General features: G+C 41.6%; 1 protein-coding gene across 1 annotated transcript in view; it reads right to left on the bottom strand.

Moving 5' to 3' along the window:
• Positions 1-17,038, bottom strand: part of FRMPD2 (FERM and PDZ domain containing 2) — a 74,633-nt gene extending 57,595 nt beyond the window's left edge. Inside the window, exons 1-4 of the mRNA XM_004681045.1 lie at positions 17,014-17,038; positions 7,074-7,199; positions 4,916-5,073; positions 1,480-1,545 (exon numbers count right to left, since the gene is read on the bottom strand). Of these exons, the coding sequence (XP_004681102.1) occupies positions 1,480-1,545; positions 4,916-5,073; positions 7,074-7,199; positions 17,014-17,038 (375 nt within the window). The remainder of the gene's footprint in view (positions 1-1,479; positions 1,546-4,915; positions 5,074-7,073; positions 7,200-17,013) is intronic.
• Positions 17,039-24,743: the final 7,705 nt, after the last annotated feature.

Here is a 24,743-nt window from a genome sequence, read left to right as displayed (position 1 = left end):
TCATCTTTTATTAGAACTTTCCTCATGCATGTTAAGTGGCTGCTTATATGGGGAAGGCCTCAAATTCAGACACAAAACCAGGCCTTTTCTCACAGGCGATCCAAGTTGCAAGTCAGTATCCTGCAAGTCAGTCACCACACTATTATTTCTACGTGGAGCATTGGCTATGAATTCCTCACTTCACGTGTCAACAGGCTGCTGAGTTCACTCACAAAGCAAATGAGAGTGCCTGCTATGTGTTTGGGATAGCATACTGTGGAGATAGGAAGCAGGAGACAGTCCCTGCTTCATACATCACAGTCTTGAGGACAGTCACTTCAATAAACAAAGGTGCAGGGTGATATGCCTGTATGTCTCTGGAAACACAAGACAAGGTAATGACATGAAGCACAGGGGAGGAGGGAAGTGGGGGAGGAAGTGGGGCCAAATCCCATAAAGCACTCTGGGGTTAGCTGGGAGAATACGGATGGGAGAGTGAGATGCAGGTGGTAAGTGCAGCTTCAGCAAAGGTGTCCAGATGTCTGAGTAGAAGGGGGTGATAGGCAGATGCAGGGGAAAATAACAGTATATAGTGGAGTTCTGTTCAAAATCAACAAGAGGCTGTATGCAGTGACAGCAGAGCATTAAATCAAGCACAAGGCCAGCACAGGACCCTGTGTTATTACATAGACCACATGCCCGTGAAACTGGACTGAAACAGAAGAAAGCCAGCAAGGTACTAGGGCCACAGTAGAAACCCAATCCTGGCTCCAGGTATATCCTGCTGTGAAGCAGAATCCAGCCCCATGGCAGCTGTGGAGGCCTCACAGAGGGAGGGACATGAGCAGGCCTCTATTTTAGAAAAAGCGCTCAGAAGCATAGAGAAGTGGGATTGGAGAGGGCAAAGCTAAGCAGTAAGGAAAGAAAGGAGGGAGGTGGGGGAGCGAGAGGGGAGGTTTCCAACGGGCTCTTAATTCTAAGGAATGCAATGTCAGATGACAATTTACATATACACAAATGCTATATTAAAAATTTTTATAACATATAGGTAAAACATCTATATTTTAAACCTTCTTGAGTCTTTAGTAAAGTACCTTGAAAGTCTTCAAGAGGGAGACTGGGAAGCATTTTAATCTACTGCCCACAATACCCTCTTACAGGGATACATCTCACTTCATCAAGGGATACTTTAAAGCCTGATTTGGAAATCTGTACCTTCAATGTCTATAAAATCCTCTAGGTTGCTACTTCCTCTGAGTAGGAGTGATAAATAAGTTTTATCCTGCTTGCCAAGCCCAGGTTGCAGCTTCCTGGAGTGCAATTGTTGGGTGGGATTCTGGGGTTGTTTCTAGACTTGGCAGGAGCAGTTTTGTAGCCTGTTGGCAAAAACTTCCCAGATCATAGCAGGACAGAGGGGTGACACACAGCTCAATGGATGTGGTCCCTACCCTGGATAAAATCACTAAAAAAAACATAACCACAGGACTCTTGTTCACAGACCTGATTGGACGGAACATGAAACCCGGCTGACCAGTAGAGAGTCATTCCTAACGAGTACACGTGCATCTGTCCAAGAGAAAAAGCACATGATTTCAGTCACCACTGTTATTGTTTGGTCCGGTAAGGAAAACACAATTCAGTTTCCAACATTGGTGGCGTACTAGCTCACCAACCACTTGTATCTCCCTTAAACTTTGCTGCTACTTTAGAGGCTGAAAGCCATAGTGACGATGAAACTCAATTCTGGCAAAAATGTAGGAGAAATCTGTCAAGGGGCTCTTGAGAGGTTTTGTTTTGTTACTGACAATAGGAACATCTGGTTAGTCCCATTCTCTCCCTCTTGCTCCTGCCTGGAACACTGATGTGATACATGGAATCACAGCAGCCATCTTGTGACCATCAGGCAATGAGCATAAGTGCAGAAAGCCAGCAGCTAAAGAGGGCTGAATGGAAATGAACAGTCTGCAGCCTTGACGACATTTACTGAGCTGCAGACCAATGGCTGGACTTGTGGAATAATAATTTTATCTGAGGCCAAAGGCACTATCCACACCTGGACCTTACCTGGATTCCAAGGACTTTAGTCCAAAAGTGTCCTAGGGCAAGGCCTAGAGCCACAACAAAGGCCTCTACCCAAAATCCCACACCTAGACCTTTGGTACATGATGCCTGAGAAAGGGTAGTGAAAGGATTTTAAAAGCAACTTCCGGCTTGGTGGGAAAGAATACCATAGTTGATTGGCAATGTCTGCCATGAGCATGCTGGGGTGATGGTGGCACAAGTGGCTTGTACTTAATGACCTGCCCACATCATCTACTTGCGTCTGGGACCAACATTCCAAGCAGTGGGGTGAGGGGAGGGCATCTCAGTATACAAGTCAGAGCTGCATGTTGACTGAGGAAGGTAATCAGGGTACATCCTCCACACCTTAGGGGGTGGGGGCTCAGGGCTGGGGCAGGATGCTGAGGGCAACTCCTCAAATGACCACTTATCTAATTGCCCACTCACCCCCAAGTCAAGTTGGACAAAGAAAGGCACTGGTGATGATGAAAAAGAAAGCCCTCTACAGAACTGAATGGTAAAGATGCTGTAAGAGAGAGACAAGCCAGGAAACCTGCCTCCTGGCTAGTAAATGACATCAAAGCTGTGGCTTCAGCCTGGAAACCACGCTTCCACATGCTGTGCTGCAGAAGCTACCAGGAGAAATGAGTACTCATTTTATTCAGGACTCAGTGCCTCCCAAATTGGCCCTCTCCCAGCTGAGAGTCACCCTGTCCTTGTGGCCCATACTCAGCAACATGCCTCCCCAGGTTTTAGCTCAGATTCCTTGAGCTTTGGAACTTTTGGAGTCCTCACTCCTCTGGATGGATGGCCAAGTGCAGAAGGGAGGAGGATATTTCTCCAGATCAACTCAATTCAAAGATGCTGAGCTGGGGCCCACCCTGGTGGCACAAAGTCTCAGGGCCATCAAGCTGTAGCCAGCTACAGTGGCCTAAGTTCAATCCCTGACCATGAAGTTGACCCACATGGTGCAGCATACTCTCCTGTCTTGCCTGCTGCTCCCCTCAGCAGTGTGTTTCAGTAGACCCTCCTGTTCTGCTGTCCCTGGTGAATCTTCTCACCCCTGCACCTCTGGCCTATACCCCAGTTCTTATATGCATAAGTAAATACATGTAAATATTTTCTAAAAAATTATGCTGAGCGTATTGACTGCTATAACTTCATAAGACACTCACTGAAAGTTAGGCCACAGTCAGGAGGGTGAAGTCTGTTCCTCACCAATTAATGGTGGGAGAGACAGGGAAAGACCCCGGGAGTACTGAAGATCATCTTAGCTCAGGTCCTATACAAAGCAGAGTCTGACACAAGGATCAGGTGTTGATGCTTCATCCTGGAACTGTAAACCCAGAGTAATAAGGAGGGGGGGAGAAAGGGAAGGGAGGCAAGGACAGAGGTGACATGAGCTTGCAGAACTCCTCCCTGCAACAAGCCACGTAACTCAGCTGAAAGCCCAAAAACCATAGCTGCTTAGCACCCAGGACTTCTCAGTAAAGCTTGCAAAACTTAGCCATCTCAAAAAGTCCACAAGAAAAGAAAGGGAGAATTTATCTTCTCAGTTCCCACCAAACTTTCATTTACTAGTGATTGAAGTCCATGTCATAGAAAACTGGACCCCCTGCATTTTCAGGTTGCATCAGTAGGACACTTCAGTGGTCACTCAAAAAGTCAGATCTGTGGTCCAGGATGTGACAGCTTAGCTGAGTCCAGCTAAGTACATGCAATCATTGCAGATGGAGCATCATCAAAGAGACAAACAGTGGGAATCTGAGAGGATTTACCTCCAGGGTTTTGACAATGTAGGAAATGGATTAAGGGCTGGAGAACTAGAGTGACTGCCAGGGGGTGACAGATCTAGGGTCAATGCCACAGGGACCCTGATGCTTTCACTGCTATGATGTCACTTGGAGACACAGGGACCCAGACAAGCCAACCTTGAAATCATCAAGACCCTATTCTCTGAGCCTAAAGTAGAAGCAGCCCCATAGACAGGACCACTCCAGAGAGGAGCAGAATTTCCAGAGCTGCACTTTCCCCATGAGTAGGCATGGAAGAAAGAACAGAAAACATAGATTAAATGCCCACATGTTCTTCCCAGTGCTGTGTGCCTGCCTTGCACCAGAGCTTGCATCTTAAGGATTTCATTTTTTTTTTAAATGAAGATATGTTTATTAGAGCTTTTTGTTATTCAGAAGCAAAACACAACCATGAAGAAATAAAAATCATCACTGATTTTGCCATCCAGAAATAATCACTGTTGACATTTTAGTGTGTATATTTTTAGAACGAAATCTCTCTCCCAACCCCAACTCCAGCTAGGATTACATTGTACATGCATATATTTAATTTATTCTCAAGTCATTAAATAAACTTCTAGGTTTCATGTTAATGCTGTCTTGTTTCAGTGGACATTTAGCTTGTTTCCAATTTATCATAAAAGTCAACAATGCAGTAATAAACATTGCTGCAGTGAAGTCAATCTTTATTCTTGCCTTAAGCTAAATTACTGTTTGAATGTTTGTTGGGTCTTAGGGCTTTGCTGCATGTTGCCAATGGTACCAATGTGGCAGACCATACACCTACAGCTTAACAACACCTCATTCTTAATATTTATAATGAGCTAGTGGATTATGTCATATTAACCTCCCTTTACACATGTAGAAATTGAGGCTCAGAGAAGTTGGTCCTCATTAAGGGCTAATATAAATTGCTGGTAAAATGTCTGGGAATAGAATTCTGTAAGTCCACTCTACTTCATTGTTCTTTGGGGCTTAGTTGGGGGCTGGGGACGCCATCCCCAGGACAGGTTGAGGTCCTAGGACCAGGTCTTTCCCCAGGGACAGGGCCAAGGGTGCTACAGAGACACCACATGCCTTACCTGAGAGGCATCTGGCTGCTCACTGTCACTGTGTCCTTGCAGCAGTTCAGGGGCCTTGAAAGGTGCAGCCTCTATATAAGAAACATGGTCTTGGAAAGAAAGGCTTCCGGTCACAGAAAGCAAAGCTGACCAGGGGCAGATCACATAGTCCGAGGAATCTGAAACCAAGGCAGTGATCGGTGTATAAAACAGTGTCACCCAATATGTGGTACATATACACAATGGAATATTACTCAGCAACTAAAAAAAAGAAACACATGTCTTTTGCAGCAACTTGGGTGGAGCTGGAAAAGATCATGTTTAGTGAGATAAGCCAGAAAGAAAAAGACAAATACCGATGGTTTCGCTCATAGCAGGAGTATAATGGACCAGGCAAGAAAATAATAATAATGAATAGTCATATACCAGAGTGGAATGGGAGTGGAATGGGAATGGGATCAAAAATAGTGGGGGGAGGGAAATGCACTGGACTATGGTGATGGCACATGGGTGACTTGGTGATGAGAAACACATGGAGATTACAACTGAGATGAAAAAACATGTATAAAATGATGCAAAAAATAAACATATTATATATATGTATATGTACATATACATATACATATATATATATATATAATTAATTTATATATAACTTGCTGGAATGGAAAAAAAATAAAAAACAGGGTCACCTTCTGGAACAAGGTATAGGACTGTGCCCCTTCCAGTATGTCCCTCCCAGTGCCTCCTCTGAGCTGAACTATGAGCTGTAGCCAGGGAAAACATGAGCAAAACAAGCTCAACCCTCACCTGTGTGTCCCTGAGCCTGTGTTATGAAAGGTGGCTGTAACTGTAAACTAGCTCCTGCATCCAAATTCATTAGTGACCTGAGTCTCAGCGTAAAAGGTAGGAATGTTGGGTCCACCTGAAGACTGGTATAAGCTCCACTTCTTTGGAGCCAAGCCAGGGACCAAGGCAGCTGGTCTGGGCATTTTGTAGTTGTTCATCAGAACCCCCAGGGCAGGGGAGAGAGAGCAAAACTTGGCAGAGAAGATGAAGCTGCAGGTAAGGGTACATTGACTCTTTTCATGTCCCCACACTGGGACCCTTTCTTGACTGTGCTTGTGTGAGCCCCCATGTGAGGAACCTCCACTGAGGCCTGGCAACCCCCAGGCATGGTGATGTCTGAATTTACTCCCGAGACTGCATATTTGCATTTGTTCCAGTTATCATTTTAATGTGGCGCCAAATCCATCATTCAGTGGCTGCTCCTCTCTTGGACACTGCCCTCACAGCGAGCGCCTGGTGAACCAGGCTCAGTAGAGAGCACGGGGAGATATGTGGGAGGCTGGCTCCCTGGTGTGTGGGAAGCTGGCCAGTGGTGTGTGGACATGGGCTTTGGCCCCACAGTGGCTCCAGTACTTGGCAGCATACCTGGCCTTGCAGTCATGTTCTCCTGACCCTGTCTACACAGGTGCAGGGGGCAGCGGAATCTCTCGGTCTTCTGCTCACACCACCATTTGGAGTTGTGTCTCACCTGCACCCACCTCCCCCCAGAGGATCACCCCACCCATGTCAGTGAGTGTGTGTGTGCCCTTCTTGTCTAGTGACTGCAGACATTCTATGACCGGGCAAAGCAGCCAACTTTGGTCATCTTGGACTGAGAGCATCACTCCTCCACCAGATTTGCACCCCAATCCCAGACTTCAAAGTTTGTCTCCCACTTGATAGTGACCTTGGCCCTAGGAGGCAATGCAGAATTCTCTTAAATCGTAGTTTAATAACTCTTTATTTTAATTTTCCTTGTTTAGAATACTAAGTGTGGGATCTATTTCCTGATGGGCGTTAGGTGTTAGCTGACCTCCCTGCCTCCAGTCTCTGGTTATGTCCAGCCTGTCTGGATGTTAGGAGAAGCCTATAGAACTACAGCAACCTCTCCCTGGGCACCATGCGTGGAAGGGCTGAAATATCAAGGCAAAATCAAGGTGTTTCTCCCTACTCTGCAGCAGGACTTGAGTCCAAGAGGCAGGCCTTCCCTCCCCCATGTGCACCAGTAGTGAGTGTCATTGCCTGTTCGTTCTAATCCCTCAAATCTGTAGCACATCAGAAAACAGCAGCCAGAGTATATTTGTCAGGGGAGTTCCCCATGACTCAATCACCCCAAACATACTTCTCTTACCATCACGAAGGTCTTCCAGGAGTCGCTCAGCAGCCAGAGACAAGAGTGACCAGATTTCTTCTTCAGACAGAGCTTTGCCCCTTACTTGTAGGGCACTGGACAGGGTCACAGAAGCCAGGCTTGTGCCTGCAAAGACACACACGTGGCAGAGCCTCTGCAATGTCAAGGAACATGTCTGAGCCAGCCCTTGCCCCTCTGGCCCAGGCGTGGCCCCGCCCCCCACAGCAAACCTGCGTCAGGCTTTTATCATTTGTGTCCCCAGATGGGGTACAGGGCCTGGCACACAGCAGAAGCTAAGGAAATGTTGGTGGGGGTGGGGCTGGGGAGGCTGCCGGTCTGACTGGGTGATTCTTGGTAAATGAGCACATGGCACATAAGTCACATACAACACAACACAAATGTAAATGTACACACGCACCGATACGAAGGGTTAAGTGAGCAAATAAGTGAAGGAACAAATAAAGCCGGGGGAGCGCAGCGCCCTGCAAGCTGGCATGCACTGGAGCAGAGCTCCTATGACTGAGTTGTGTCTGTTGCCTGCTCTCTTCCGCTGTCTGGGAAAGTGGTTAACAACTTTTCTTTGCCTCCAATACATGATTCATGTCATTTCCTCCCCAGCTGCCGCACAGAGAACAGGATTTGGTGCCAGCACCCGTCCTGTCTGTAGTGACTGCCAACACCTGCCTGAAGAGCGCGAATCACTAGAAGGAATAGTAAGGCTTGTGTTTTGCAAAGGTGCAGACTCGCAGGGAAGCACGGGACTGACTGACTGGCTGAAGGAGGAGTGAAGAAGGCTGGTCTGTTCTTCCCTCTCCTTAGCAGCGCTCCTTGAAACCAAAGCTGACATTTAAGTGTCTCTCTCCCCACACTCTCTGCCCCCCAACAAAGCTATTACCTACTAATCTCTTGAAGGGAGGGCCCCAGGTGCTGTGGCAGCAGGAAGAGGCCAGACAGGCCTTCCTAATCCATTTACATCACTGATCTTTTCTATAGCCAAAGCTCATGGATGGTGTCCTGCATTGCGGGTAGGGCGGGGAGCACAATGTGGCACCCATCCCTCCATTCTGCATGCTAATCCAAGTTCTCCACTCACCAGCTGCTCAGCTCCCTACATATGCCTCTGAGATCAGGCTCCTCCAGTCTCAGGAAGAGAGGCAGATTCCCAGGACAACTAGGCTTGCTCTTATCTCTACCCCCCTGGGGCCAGAGGGCACTGTAACAGGTCCTAACTCGGGAAACTTTATGGGTGAAATGTTACTTAGTCAAAGACCATTGTTCCCATTTGCAGAGAGAAAATTCCAAATAAAAAGTGTTAGACTCAAAGCTGATTCCATCTCCCCTGTCTTTTTTTTTTTTTTTTAATTCTTACTGCTTCATTTTCCAAAACTTGCTCGAGACTTACGGACTAGACATTTCTATTCTGCCAAGTTTTCTAATTCTATAATCACAATCAAGGCCACTTATTAAAGAAAAATCAAAGAGACTAGTCATGATCCTCAAACAGGAAACCTCTGTATGTCAAAATAAAACATCTCACAAAAATATCAAATGTGATTTTGTTCTTTTTTTACAATGACTTTGTGACTAAGAAAAAATAGGTCTTCTAGACAGGAGTGATTAGTTAAGAACATCATATTAATATTGCAATTCAATGGAAGGATAGCATTTTCAACAAACAGTGCTGCATTTTAAAGGATAAAACTCATGTCTTACATTAAAAAATTAACACAAAATAGATCATGGATTTAATATGGAACATAAAACCATAAGTTTTTAGGGAAAAAAATGCATTGGAGAAAATATTTGGGATCTAGAACTAGGCAAAGAATTCTTAGAATTGACACCAAAAACCACCTATGTGAGGAAAATTTTGTAAGTTGGACCTCATCAAAATTAAAAACTTTTGCTCTGAGACACTGTTAAGAGGATACAAATGCAAGTTATAGGCTGGATAAAAATATTTGACCACTACATATCTGACAAAGCACCCATATATAGAATATGTAAAGAACCTACAAAACACGAATCCAATTAGAACATGGGCAAGAGAGATGAAGGGACATTTTATCAAAGGATATAGAAATGACAAGAAATATAGGAAAAGATCGCTAACCACTAGAGAAGTGCAAATTATAATCATGATGTCACCATACACCTACTGAAATGACTAAAATAAAAAATCGTGACAACACTAAGTGCTGGTTGGGATCCAGAGAAACTGGATGGCTCCCATATTTCTGACAGGAATGTGCAGTGGCACAGCTGCCCTGCAGCATGCAAGAACCATTCAACTCAGAAATTGCGCTCAGGTATTTGTTCTAAAGAAATAGAAGTGTATGTGACATAAACACACAAATGTTCACAGTAACATTATCTGTAATGGCCAACAACTGGAGTCCTTCAACAGGTGAGGGAGTGATTAAGCAAACTGTGGTACCATGCGATGCTCCTCAGCAATTTAAAAGAATGAACTATTGATAAATGCAACTTGCATGAATCTCCAGAATTTTTTTCAGTGAAAAAAGAAAATCTCAAAAGTAACAATTAGTATGATACCATTTATGTAATATTTTGAAATGATAAAGTTACAGAGGTTGAGAATAAATTAGTGGTTGCGCATGCTTATAAGGTGGGTATGGTTATAAAGGGGCAAAAGGTGGGATCTATGCAGTTATGAAATTGTTCTGTGTCTTAACTATGGTATTTTATGCACAAACCAACACATGTGATAAAATCACCTGAAAGGAATCACATGTGTGTGTGCACACGTGGGCATGCACGCACGCGCGCACACACACACATGCTTGCATATGTCTGTAAGTGAGAACAAGTAACAGAAAATCAGAACCAGATCTGACATTGCATCTATGCCATTATCCTGGACTGCTATTTTACTGAGTTTAGCTAAATAATGACAGCATTTAGGTAAAGGATACATGCCACCTCTCTGTATTATTTCTACAACTGAATATGAATCTACAACCACCTCAAAATTAAAAGTTTAATTAGAAAATACAATGAGACATAATAACTAAATGAAGAAAGACAAGAGATCTCCTGGCACCACTTGTTTGCAGATTAATGAAATAGAGACTCTTGGGAGTGTAGCTGCTTCAAACAACCACCTTGGAAAGCAACTTAACACAAACTAATACATTTTCACATTCATGTAAAAAATATGCACAAGTGAATCCACAACTTTCATCAATTATACTTTTCTGAAGAATTATCCTAAAATCTTGCCAACAAATGATAAACAGCAAAAAGATCCATCCTTCTTTCCTGCCATATAGAGCAGATAAAGGAGCATCCAACATCTAGAAAACCACATAACTGTTCAGGTTGGCCAATTAAGCACCCTCTGTAGTTTGAGCAAGAGTTCCCAAGGGCTTGAAGTTACTGTTCTTGTTGCTGGAGATGTCAGGACCAAAGATGCCACATCAAATACAAGTCTGAACCCAGTCATTAATGCCAGTAAACTATTCACCATGCTTTCCATCAAAAACAAATAAGCCAAAACAATAACAACAACAAAAACACCTCATACTTCTTTCAATGTTAATGCATGTATGATCCTATTGCAAAACAAAACAAAACAAAACAAAAATGTGTGCTTTTTTTTAGTTTACTGGCACTAATGACTGGGTTCAGACTCACCATACTGCTCCAGTGTCTCTGACCCTCTTGCCCACAGGGGCAAACTGATTCCTGAATAGAGTACTTACAAGTGGGAACGTGTAGGATTCTTGATTTCCACAGTGACCCTAACCACATCCCTCCACTCTGAAAGGAAAAAGGTTTTTAAAGGACAGTCCAAGGAATCCTTTCCAGTTTAATAGTCCTCAAGAAGCAACCTGTACTCATGTTATTAACATTGCTAACTGTGGGTGGTATTAGAAATTCCATTTCAGAGCCAATTGATACTTCCTCTAATAATACAAGGTTCTATAGCGCTTATTAGATGCCAGCTAGTGTCCTTCATGCTTTGTGTGCATTAATCTCAGAAGATGAAACACTCGTCACCGCCTTTCACCAGCTGTGAAGTCTCTGGGCTTCTCTCCAAGTCCTTCTAAGCAGCCTGGTAGGCAAGGCACTGCTGTACCATGGTATAAAAAGGGAACCATTATCTAAATGCCAAAGGGAATGAACTGCACAGATAGACCTGGTCATCTCACCAGTGAGATTCTCAAGGAAAGTGTTCGACTGAGGGGCATACCTTTTGGAGTCTTCGACACTGACTTCATTCTTTGAGGGCTTCTGCAGCTAGAGTGACCCCAAGGACTCCTTTCCCGTGTGCAGTCCCATCACTCATTCAGCCAATTCCCCAGAATCCCTTCTATCAGTTCCCATGGATTCTAGGTTGATGAGGGGCATCCGGTCTGCCAGAGATTCTCTTAACTGATCTCTGACTTCTAACAGCCCTCTAACCTGGCCTGATCCCAGGAAACATAGCCCATGTCCTTGGTATTAGTGCTTCTGTTTGGACCTTCCTCTCAGGTGGGCTGAGATGGCAACAAACTTGAGCTTTCACTTATTAGATTGTCTCCACACACTTACCTTTGCCAACCTCATTTAATAAATGTTTAGCAAAGATCTAATATATTTTAAGCTCTGTGCTACAAATAGAAGGACAAAAAAAGAGAACATCCTGCCCTTCTGGGGCTTACTTTCTAGTAGGAACAGGGATGTTTACATATAAAATAATTCTAAAGAGAGAGAGCTGGAGAACAAGCAAATGTGGCGATAGACTACAACATTCACGTGAGTTGTGTGACCTCTCTGAACCTCTGTTTTGTCATATGGAAACAGAGTTAATCATATTAATTACCTCACAGAACTATTAACATGCTCAGTTACAGTTAAAGCGCTGAGCATATCTTCCTTCCCTTCTTTTTCCATCTCTGCTCCAGCCACTCCAAGAGGGATTTTAAGCATCAAAGCAGCTGAGCAGCTTCCAACTATAAGATTTTAAAGATATGGTGTTAATTGTTTCCATCTGTCTGCCAGGATTGAGGTGCTATACACATCCCATTTTCAACCTTAGCAAAATGCCTAAAATATCTCAATGTCTCCAAAATAGACTCCTGAGGAACCAGAGAATGTAGGGCTCCCAAAGAACCAAAGCTCTCAGAGCCATTCTTTTCTCCCTCCTCCTTTTGTTTCTTATGTCTTCCTTCTCCCTGTGGACACTCAGTAAGTCACCTGCCACGTGCAGACCAAGTTCTGGGCAAAAACCTTCTAGAAGGCAAAAGCAAACTTCTCCCCAAGGGACCAGATGCTTCCAGAACTTTCCTACAGCGAGTTCCTTGGAACCTGACCACGTAGGTGATGGATGAAATTGTATCACTGTTAGATTCTCCACACGGACACTGTCCCACTCCTAATTCAAATGCTGGCTGCGGCACCGACACGGTATAATCTGGAACAAGTAAACTCTCAAAGTCTCATTCCCCTCATCGATACAATGGGGATGACACTTCCCGGCTTACAAGATGGTTGTGACAAACAGAACAAGCCTATAGCGAAAAGACAATTAGCAGATGCCCTCCCTCTTTCAGTCTTCCAAGGTGAAACCTGGATTTCTAGATAAGAGAATGGATATTAATCGATGAAAAATACTGGCGCATTTTAGAATTGCGTTTCTCCCATTTTTCTTAATCTTTCACATACCATTTTCCCAGTATTAGTCACATTCCTATATTACCTGTCCTAATTAGGTAAGATTTTAAAATTTAACTGCACTTATTTTAAAGGAAACTGTATCATTACAGTAAAAGAAATGAAAATGACTTTACCTAAAAAAAGGTAATTATGACTAATTTTTAAATCATTGATTTTTTTTTTTTTGCCAGATATTGCTTTCCATGGGGTCTAAGCCTGAGACTTGATCTTTCACAGTAAAAGGAATAATTAGTTTGGGAAATATGAAAGGCCGATGGCTCTGAGCAGACTTATTTTCTTGACATAATCTGAAGAACTGAAGTAAAATGTCAAAAGCGTAAGTCAATGTTATTAATGCTGTTTGTGGTTTACCTGTGTTCTTCCATGAGGCCTGTCCTTTGGAAAGTAGTGCTTCATTTTTTCTTAAGGCCACAAGTCTTGAAGCCTTAAAAATTACATTATCTGTATTCAGAGTGGATTGACTGAATTCTCATCAATTAATACTTCAACATAATGCCTTCTAAGGAGAACAAAACTTTATAGATTTCAGAGTTTTCATAAACTTTGTGATTTCCACCAAAATTCTTCAAAGTAGGCAAGGCAAAAATGATTCTTAATTCCAGGTGAGGAAATGGAGAATTTAAGTGACTGGACGTCACAAAAGGCAATGGCTAATATATATCATTTACATTTCTAAAAGAAGGTTGTGACATTGCAAACTAATAAGACAAACTAAGGCTACATATGTTTAACTTAGTTTTCATTACATTAAAGCTGTGAATTCATAAAAAAAATTGTCCTGAAGCTCAACTTTAAACTATTATGCTCCATTAATCTAATGAGACACACAAACACACAAAATCATTCACATGCTACTTAATTAATGTTCAATCTAATCTGTCAAGGGGCCTCCAGAGAAACAGAATCAGGTGTGCGTCCTGTATCAAGTAATTGGCTTCTATGATTAGCACTGGCCAATTGTTCTATGGGAAGAAAAAATGAAGGAATGAAGGAATGAAGGGAGACCTAAGGAACAAGAGGAGGAGGGGTCACTGAGAGCTTTGATTCCTTGGGAGCCCTATATCCTTCCCTGATTCCCCCATTGGGAGTCAACTGTAGAGACATTGAGATATTTTAGTCACTTTGTTAAGAAAAGGGGATGTGTATGGCACTTCAAACCCGGCAGACAGACGAAACAATTAACACCATATCTTAACACCATATCTGAAGGGGCTAGAAATTCTAAGGTAGCTGATGCTGCAATCTTGAAGCAGAATTTCTTTTTACTCAAGGAGTCCTTAGTTTTGTTCTGTAGGCCTTTCAAGTGCTCAGAGGAGACTCACCCACATTAGCAAGGATAATCTTCTCTTAGTTATCTTAAGCATCAACCCCTTCTACAAAATAACTTCAAAGTAATGTCAGATTAATATTTTTGAAACAAATACTAAACCACATAATCAAGTTGATACATGAAACTAAACCTTACAGTTCAACTTGTAACCCAAATACATACCTTTAAATCACAATTAATATTCAGATAAATTTAAAAAACAAAGTCATACTTCCACTTAACTACTATATTGTATACAATTGTGAACATGCTAAACCAGTCCCCAAAAGAGAAAGTCCTTGGGTGCTGTTCACGCCTCTTGATAGATTAAAATTTAAATTCTGACAAGTGAAGTTAGGTGTTAAGATATATAATATGTTTGATGACAGGATAATAGGAAAGGAAAGAAAAGAAAGATTTTTGCTTAATACAGGGAATATTCATAGGAAACTAAGGGAGAAATATTCATAACAATTATAGCCCTCATTTGTGTAACTGGTGATGTAGTCAACCCATCACCTCAATGGTGGTATCTCCAGTCCAGACTTCTCTTCTCTTTTGAGCACCTACTTGGTGCTCTCACTTTCTAAAAGACAGTCTCACTGGATGCTCAAGACTGAAATCTTCCCTCTAATTACTCCTCCCCCATTCCCTATCCAAATAAATGGCTTTACCACCTTCACAGCAACATGAGTCAAACCGTCAGGTATTACTCCTATCTTCTCCTTTCCCCTCAACTGCCCATCCACTTAGTCACACTACCTCCAGCCTCTCTCAAATCCTTCCATTTCTCCCCCACACCCCTCTACCCCCACTGTCAATAGCCTGACCTAAGCTTCTAGTATCCCCTGACTGAATAGCCAATACATTTTCCAAAATACTTTCCTCACACACAACATTTCCACTGCCCAAACCCATTCTCCATCTTGCAGATACCACCTAAGCCACAAACCCAATGGTGTTACTCATCTACTTTAAAACCTTCTGAGGCTTTAATTTAGGTTCCCAACAGACAGGTTCTGCCTATGGTCAATTAGAATTTGGAGGCAGAATTGCTGTTAAAGCGTAATGGTACATTTACAGAAAGGAAAAGTAAGCATAAGTTTAAACATAGAATAACTTAGCCAAAATGAATTCCATTGAGCACCAATATATTAGGATTGGGAGTTTAGAGGCTGGGAATTCAAAGTATATGATCCCAGCAGGGCCTGGCCAGAGGGGAGTGAGAACCAAGTCTTCAGAAATCTGAGGAAGTCCAGTGATTGCTCTTCAAACTTGGAAAGGACACTCAAACTTTCCTCTGTTCTACATTTAAGTTCATAATTAACATTCATATTTGTCTTTTCAGAATCTAATACTGACTTTCATCCTTAAATCTGTTCCTGTGTTTCCTATTTTATAAGTTTTATCTGTCTATAGAAAGAAGTGACTATTCTTAATTTCTTCTCCCATCACCACTAATTATAGTCCATCCCCCTCATTTCTGTCTCTAAAATGCTCTTGGATTCTGAGATGCACTGAAAAAGTGCATCTAACTGACCAGTGGGAGACAATTATTAAATTCCAGGAATCCTGTGAGTTGTTAAATGTTAAGCATAGCTTAAAAAAAATAAGTTATAGAAAAAAATCATTAACAAATAAATGATATTATCCATATAGTCAAAACTCACCATTTCCTAATTATTTCACAACATTTTACTACATGCTCTTGAGCTTAATCAAATAGATGTGTATCAGAAATACTGCACACTGGTGTGCCAATGCACTTTTCTTCCAACTTCCTACTCATTGATATCACATCAGGAGTTTGGATTTGATCATGGTGGAATATTTACAGCAAGAATATGGGTTTGGTTTATTACTTTACTGTGTATCTAGACTTAAGAAAGTGATGAAAAAAATTAAAAATTACATTAAATCGAAAAGTATATCATCTCTGTAGCTACAATAGGTACAAAAAATCTGTATAATTAGAATTGTGAATTGCACAAACATTGGGAAAATATTCTTCCAGAATTTGAAAACTTTAAGTCAGCAAAGAAGATATTAATCTCATTGACAAATTAATGAAATTAAGGGCTCAACTTCATTGGTTAATTGTCTTCTTGTAAACTAAATAAGGAAAAATGTATACATTGTAAAAAACACAAGCTAATATTTGTGTTGGGACAACATTCCTCAGTCAATTGCAAACACAGACTAAGGATACAAGAGGTCAACAAATACCAGTGAACTCATTCTGTGTAAATCGGTTGACTACATTGTATTTGCAGTAACAAATTTTAGATTTTATTCCTTGTCAATTCTGCAGTGTACATCCTTCATGTCAATACAATTTTTAATGAACATATATATGCATACTGGATTTTTTTCAGTCTGCTATCACCTTATTGGCGGTTCTCTACATTCCCACTATTGTTTCCTGAGGTAATAGCCATCTCAAGCTTTCTCCTATCCCACATTCATACTGCCACTACAATAAGCTTCTTAGTAATGAAATATTATCATGACATCTTCCCCATTAAAATTATCCATGTTTCTCCAGGACCTGCTAAATTAAATTTAAGCCATAGAAGACCTCTCTGGCTCTGCACTGTTTACCTCTGGAACTTCCTTTCTTATCAGATGGCTATCTTCACACTTCACTAAAGTTCTGTTCCTAGGATACTTATTCATGACACTGGGCATTTCTGCATGCCTTTTCTCTGCCCAAGATGCCTTTCTCTCCTCTCTGCCCCCCTATCTCCTGCCAGTTCCCATGTGGTATTCAAACTCTACTCACCTCAGCTCTTCCAGGAGTCTGCACCACTTCAGTAGATACTACAGAGCCCTTAACACAGAGCCTACTCCAGCCACGCTATGCTATTCCTGCTACCCAGACCCAGGGCATGGGTTGTCCTTCCCCTGGACTGGATTTATAGTAGAAAAGTAAACGATACCAAAAATTACCTGTGTCCTCTGCCAAAGGCTGCATCCGAAGTGTCTGTGACCCCATCTAGGCCCTCATGGACAACGTTCTGACAGTGTGCTGGGGCTTTCTGCTGTCTCTCTGCTGAGCTCCCACTGTCGTTAGGTGTTACTGCCTTGTTTACTGTTTGTTACTAAGCATTTGGCTGTCCAGTAAGTAAGTCAACAAAAGCCTTTCCCTTTCCCGCTGCTTGTACTCATGGGCTGAGCCCTGTGAAGTTTCTGGCCTGTTAACAGACACAGTAACCCAGCAGCCTGAGTCCTCAAAGCCAGTGGCCCGTGAGAGAGCCTGTAAGAGCTCAACTGGATTAGGTGCTACAGAAGGCAATGGGATTGCAGGCCAGAAGGGGCTTTTATGTTGATGTCATTTTTATCTCCTGGTCCAATCCAAGGATTTCTTAGTGAAGATTCAGAGACCAGCCATGAGCTGGGACTTAGTGGTATTAACTCAACAAGTCTCCCTGCCTTTTAACTGAGACAGACTTTGTATCTACACCCAATAAAACAGAAATATGCAAAATCACAATGAGGGAACATAACCAGACAAAAGGAATGTGTTGGTGATCATTTCACAAGCACACACATATAATAGGAATAATATTAATAATAACATTAATAAACAGGACAGGAAGAAACTTTTTGAGGAGATGGGTATGTTTATGGCAGAAATTACAGTGATGGCTTCATGAGTATATACTTATCCCCAAACACATCAAGTTGTAGACATTAAGTATATGCAGCTTTGAGGTTAGTCAAATCAGTATCTCAATAAAAATTTTAGAAAGAAAAATGTTATCATAAAAGCAGAAAGGAATTCTTACACTCTGGTACTTTTAAATTCATAAAAGGAGGAGGAAAAGTACAAGGACAAAAATTAGATAAGCTCTCGATAGAGGTAAGTTTAAAGGAGCAGGTCTTTTAGGCCCTTTAAATTTAAAAAAAAAAAAAGCAGTTTCAAAATTGAGACTATTTCAAAGAAAACATGCATTTCATATATTAACCAAAAAAAAAAATGATGTTCTACAAAATGGCAATGCTGATGAAACCATGGTGAATGAGCTCTCCCATGTGCCAGCAGTGGGAAGGAAGATTAATCCAGCCATTCTGCAGGGCATTTAGTAGTATCTGTCAATACAGTAAATGCATTTATCATTTGTAAACTCACTGTGAGAAACAAAACTCAAGGACATTTTTGCAGAAGTTTATCCAAGTTTATGAAAAGGGTGTTCACAGTAGGACATTTTTTCCAATAATAGAGAACTGAAAGCATCGATCAGAACGTCCATCAATAGTGGACATGAGTAAGTAAGGATGGTAAGAGAAATAAGTTGAGGTATTCATATACAATGGAAAGTCAGCTACGTCTCTATACAAAGAAAGGAGGTAGATTTGATACTCATCATTCATCAAGAAAATATCCTAAAACACAAAAGATGTGAAAGTCTTGTTACTTCTCTAACTGTAGATACAAAAAACTACATGTAATTAGAACATAATGAAATAGATACCATATAAATATTACATAAACATACATAAACCAATTATGCAAATATTATAGAATGAATATGTATGTTGTAGTGTTGGTATATGATTTTTATATTCTTTATCTAGAAGGAATCACAAGAACTTAATAATGGTTGCTTTGAAGAGAAAGTTTTAAGTGTTTAATCATCAATTATTTTTATTTAGTCAGGAAATTATTGTCCATTGGGGTGTTCTCTCTCCCCATCTACTATTGTTTTTATGAAAAAAAAAACTAATAAATTTCATATAATACTTCACAAAATTTATCTTTTTTCCTTGCTTAAAGCTACTTGCAAACTATAATAGCCAATAAAATATTTTATAGTATTTGCATTCATTTAGTACGTTGCACCTAAATCTGTCTCCTCATCAGATCCAAACTGAAACTCGATAAAATGTAAATTCCCAAGCAGCACCTCAGAGCTGAGCCTCCTTCTCTGAGAGAGGGCCAGGGGCATCTTCATTTTAGCAAATGCCTAGTAATTTTCAAGTAGTAATTTGTTTATGCTAATGGAAGAGTCCCAGATAGAGAAAGTGAAGTCAGTCACATGGCGGCACACAGCAGAACAGAGAGCAATACCTAAGTTACTGAACACAGGCAAAGGCTGGTCTTAAGGTAACTACCACCTTCACCTTTTTTTTTTTTTTAAACAAATATTGGCACTCAGCAGCAACCCCCTTCTATATTTATCTCTGCTAAAATTTCATACATTCAAATTAAAGTGAAGAGAAATCCTAATTCAGTATTTCAATTCTTAATTTGCATATTATTTTAAAATTCAATTGTTTCACTTTCAAAATCCATGTTTATTCATATATATTACAGTTCTTGGAAGTAAGATATATAACCAAGTGGAATTAAATACTAAAACAATTCACCCCTTATTTCACTTAAGAATATAGTCGGTGTCTAACTTGTCCTAAGTTACAAATTCATTAAATATAAAATAATATAATTTTTAAAATTTTAAGTAGAAACAGGGACCTCTCAGACATTGTTTCTGAGGACATTAAAAATAGCACAGTTAATCTGGAAAACAGTTTGTCAGTTTCTTAAAAACTAAGCATTATTTTTGCCAATAATTGAACTCCTAGGCATGTAGCCCAGATAATGAAGACTTCTGTCCAAAACCTTGTACGTGATTGTCAGCTTTGTTGACAATAAAGTGAAAAACTGTTAAGAATTAAAATGTCACAGCAGGTGAATGGTGAAGCAAACTGTGGTACATTCATACCATGGGACCTACTTAGCAATAAAAATGAATGAACCATTGGTACCTATAATACTTGGATGTATCTCAAGGGCACTGTGCTGAGTGGGAAAGCCAATCTCAAATGGTCACGTATTGAAGACATTCCTTGAAATGATGAAATGATACTGATAAAAACAGAGCAACAGTTGCCAGATCAGGAATAGTGGGTGAAAAGGTGCATGGTTATAAATGGGGAGTCCAGGGGAGATTTGTGATAATGGAATTAATTCTGCATCTTGCTTGAGGTGGTGGTGGCAACAGTGGCACAGAATTCCACACATAGGATTTTTTTTGTTTTGATATTGTACTATTGTTAGTTGAGATCTAAGCAACAGAAGAAACTGGGGAGAGGGTCCTCTCTATACTACCTTTGCATAAACTATACTTATTTCAAAAGTAGAAGTTACAGAATATATGAGAGAGAGAGCACAAGTTCAAGAACACATGCACTTAACTACCCCCTTGCAGGATTGAGTGGTAGCAGCCTGCAGGTTGATCCGATGGCCAGTCAACCTGCCCCACCCAGTGGGATAGCAAAGATGTCTGAAGCACAGTCCTGCCCTTCAGGGGCTCCCATGCAGGTTCTGTTGACTGAAGGATGACTCTGTGCTATCTTACCAAATGTAAATCCAAATTAGCAGGGACTGATTCTAAACTACAGGGGAGAGGGTAACACCTTGAAAATGTTCCAGGCAGGAAATACCCCAATTCTGCAAGAAGTTGAGGCAACTGGATTCCAATGTAGAATGGGACTATATGGCTCTACCCATCCGCAAGCCCCTCCTCTGACTCTCACCAATTTACCTTGGTAAATACAGTTCTCCACCTACTGTATCCCTATGTTCAAGCAAGTGAAACAGGTTGAAGAACAGCACGTGTGCTCACAGTCACACATGTCAAGTAGATTTTACAATGCTCAATACTTCTGCCACATTTCCTTAGTCAAATGGCCTTCCACTCCACTAAGACAATATTCACAACATCTTCTCTCTCTTCATGATCTGCTAATAACTTCAAACTTCACTAAGGAGAGAGAATCTGGCTGATGGAACCCCTCCATGGTTACAGCATAAAATCTTTCAACTCTCTGGATCCCCAGTCTAAGTCCTGAAAAGGTTGTTTCCAAGACTGTCAAATCCCAAAGGTAAGGTCTCTGTTCATCTTACAGCTCTGCAATGTCATTAAGTTAGTCCCTCTTCCTTGAAATGGTTCACTCCCTTGGACTCCAAGGGACTTTCTTCAAACCTTGCAGGCAATTCACTTCTGCAGCAGTCTCTGTGCTACTTCCCTCTTTCCCCACCCCTCTGCTTCCACTGATATCTACATGCCTAAATTGCCTTCCTCAGTCCTCTTTTCCTCTATATACATTCCCAACATGAAATCTCAATTCCTAAGGGTTCAGCTATCATCTATAGGCTGGTGAGTCATAAGTTCATCATACATATAAAGAACCCCTACCCCACCAATAAACTGGGTTATTTGATCCAACTACCCATATATTTCCGCTTTGAAAGCCCAATGGGCAACTCAAACTTTAGCTTATCTGAAAGAGGACTGTTGATGTCAAAGTCATTTTCCTCCTAAAAATAAACCCTCATTTCTTGATCTAATCATGTCAATAAATGCCACCAGGATCTACCCAGTTGTCCTCTACATTTCACGATGAATAGACTGCAAACCTTAGGATTTGCTTGCGCCTTCCTCCCAGAAACTATCATAATCTGTCACCTGAACCACTGAAGTAGCTCCCTGTCTGAGAGTGCTACCTTCCCACCCATCAGTTACATCTGTCCCTTTGAAATCAAAGGCAGTTCTTTTCATTTCCTTGTTTAAGAATCTTCCTAAGGGGGCCCTCCCTGGTGGCGCAGCAGGTTAGGATACAGCATTGCAAGCTAGCCGCAGCCGTTTCAGTGCGAGTTCGATCCCAAGACCTGGAGGTGACTCACATGGCGTGGCAGACCTCGCCTTACCCGCCTGCTGCTCCCCTCAGCAGTGTACTTATCAATCTGCCTGTTCTGTTCCCCTCTCTCTCTCTGGTGCAGCCTCTTGCTGTCCCCCTGAATGTCTGGCTTGTACCCCAGTTCTGTATGAATAAAAAAAAAAGGAATCTTCCTATGACACAGTAGTATAAAATTGGAATATCTTAGCATGGCTCACAAGATGTGATCTAACCCTTATACCTTCTCTTTCCTATTGATTTCTTGCCTTTTATTCACAGAGGTATTTTTGCCATTTTCTAAACTCTGCTTCCCCTTGCCTACTTTAGGGTCATTGATGCCCTAAAATTATGTGTGTTTATTGACTTATTTTATATTTCCCCACTGACAGATGTAAGCTATATGAGGACAGGGGCATTATCCATCTTGCTTACTGCTCACAGGGTGTTTTCAGCTGCATGTGACAGGTAAACTATAACAAGTGACTCAATCGAGGACATCTGTGTTTTCACACAAATGTGCATTCAGCAGTTAATATCACAAACTTGGGTTGACATGTCTCTTCTAACACTGAAAATGGCTGCTGTGACTTCTGTCTTCATATCCATGATATAACCATGCCAGACAGGTGAGAATAACCTTTATTTATCTGTGGGAATGTTTTCAGAATATTAGCCAACTTCTCTGTTTATATTATTGTCTAGATGAGGTCATGGACTAAGCCAAAATGGAGTAGGACAATAGCCCCTGTCCATCTTTCTGGAGCACCTGCTCCCTGGCTTATGTACAAACTGGACCTCTGAGACCCAGAAAGAAAGGGGTGCCTTTTTAGTAAGTGAAAAACCAAGAATATTGTCCATAATGCCCCACCTTCAGCACCGGGAACAGGGCCTGGATCAGAACAAAAGTTCAATAAATACCTGCTGATTAGATGATGGAATTTTGTAACTTTGCAGACACGGGACTTAGACAGTATCCACAATGTTACTGTAGACTTTGGCTTAGCCTCATTTGTATCTCAAATTAACTCTGTGAGGCCAATGCCTTTTCACTATTTTTCAAAGAAAATTAGAATTCAGAGAGGCTAACTGAATTGGTCAAGGTCACCCAGCTGGGAAATAATGAGCTGATCAAACCCATGGAGAAGTTCCAAAGTGTCAGAAATCACTTTCAAGAGCAAGAGCACAACTGATCATACCGTGAACAGTAACCACTTGGTTTAGTAAAGGCCTGCTATGTGTCAAGAAGCCTTCTATACATAGCATATGATTCTTCTATATATGCATACATATTAGGAGGTGGGAAATTTTTCAGTTTAGGAAACTGAAGCTCAGAGAAGTCAAATAACTGCCCAAGGATACATGTCTAGAAAAAATGATAGAGCTATAAGAGTTGAACCTAAAATAACCAGACTTCAAAACCTGTGTTCCCTCCATGGAAAGAACCTATGTAATGACAATCTTGGGAGCAGTGGAGAGATAGTTCTTTTATTTACAGTAGACAAGAGAGAGAAGGATGAGGGAAAAAGGAGTATGGGAACACTTTGAAAATTCTCACATCAGGAAAGTAGTACTTAAAATTATTTTGTATGATGAGGTCCAGACTTAAAAATGGAAATGATCTGGAATGAATCCTAGGAATTCTGAGATGCTAATTAATTTAAGGAATAGTTAAAATGGTTAAGAAACCCACAGGTACAAGAGGCTGGGGTCTTGCAGAGGGTCAAGAGTCAGGAAGGACAAAGGGAGGCCAGGGTAAGCAGAGAATAACTGGGATAAACCAGGGACCAGTACCAGAGATCTGCTCAGTGCCTGATACTCTATTGGGGGGTGGGGAGTAGGGGAGGAAGAGCATGGATTTTTTCAAGACTAGACACTCAGGCTTCAAATCTTGAGCAGATGGTGCCTTGTTAGTTTTGAAGAAGATTGAGCAGAAAGGAGGCTTTGTGTACCAAAATAAAAAAAGAAAAAGAAAAGGATCCCACTAAATGTCAAAGAAGGGTCTGTTCCAGTGCTGAACAGGGCCGAGTCAGGTTGAACCGGATTTGTTTATGACTAGAAAGGATGTAGAGAACAGGGGACTGGAGGAGGGAAACAAAGCCAGGTTAGACTGGCAGACCAGCAAGAAACGTCAGGGCAGAGCCTAGGACCTGCCACTTCATTTGGTGGCCTCAGGGCTACAGTTTCAAGTTCTGCCAGGCTTACCTGTCCGGTGCATGGGCACCTGAAAAATGTTTGTGATTTGTAATGACTACTTGGTTAGTTCTGCTGCTACATGCTTGGATAAAATTTAGGCACTGTTTTGCTATGAATCATAATTGAAAGAAAGGCACAGCCTTGACTAAGATTCCCATGACAAGGCTCTGTGGTCTAACCCTGGAAGTCAGGAGCAGGAGGTTAAAAGAATGTCCTCAGGACTCAAGCAGGACCACCTACCTCAGGGTTAGACCCTGTGGATAGAGACACCTTTCCCTGCTGATGCCAACTGGGTGGCTCTCCTTTCAGATGCAATGAGCTAAGTGGAATACTCTAGACCAGGTGGAGAAGAAGACATGTGGACCTGAGACAAACAGCAGTGAGTTGGGGCCAGAATTCAGCTCTACAGACCAAGGAAGAGCAAATAAGGGCCCTAGGGATGCAGAGCAGATGGAGCTGGATATAGGCTAAGCCTACCAAAGGGAAGCTTTGTCACTGAGCAATGTACTTTCTTCTTGTAACAACATATTCCAGTCACTGGTAAAGTTCTAGGAAGAGACAAATGAACTCCTGAGTTCTCCACCAAGAGGGAAGTATGACATTCAGGAGAGGGGGCCAGTCTTTGATAATTTCTCTGCTATTACGGGAGCGATTGGCTAGAAATGCCCTTTGCTGTTGTTCCTTCCACATCCTAGGGAGCAAGAGACACCCTGGATTTGGTCAGTAATAAAGGAGAGGAACACATATCTTCCCACAATTTCGTGCTCAAGTATTCTTCTTAATTAATGAGTCAGTTTTAATCT

The sequence above is a fragment of the Condylura cristata genome, unplaced genomic scaffold (genome assembly GCF_000260355.1).
Source record: "Condylura cristata isolate star-nosed mole 26May11 unplaced genomic scaffold, ConCri1.0 scaffold00011, whole genome shotgun sequence".
Lineage (NCBI taxonomy): Eukaryota > Metazoa > Chordata > Mammalia > Eulipotyphla > Talpidae > Condylura > Condylura cristata.
This window is presented reverse-complemented; position numbering and strand designations above follow the sequence as displayed.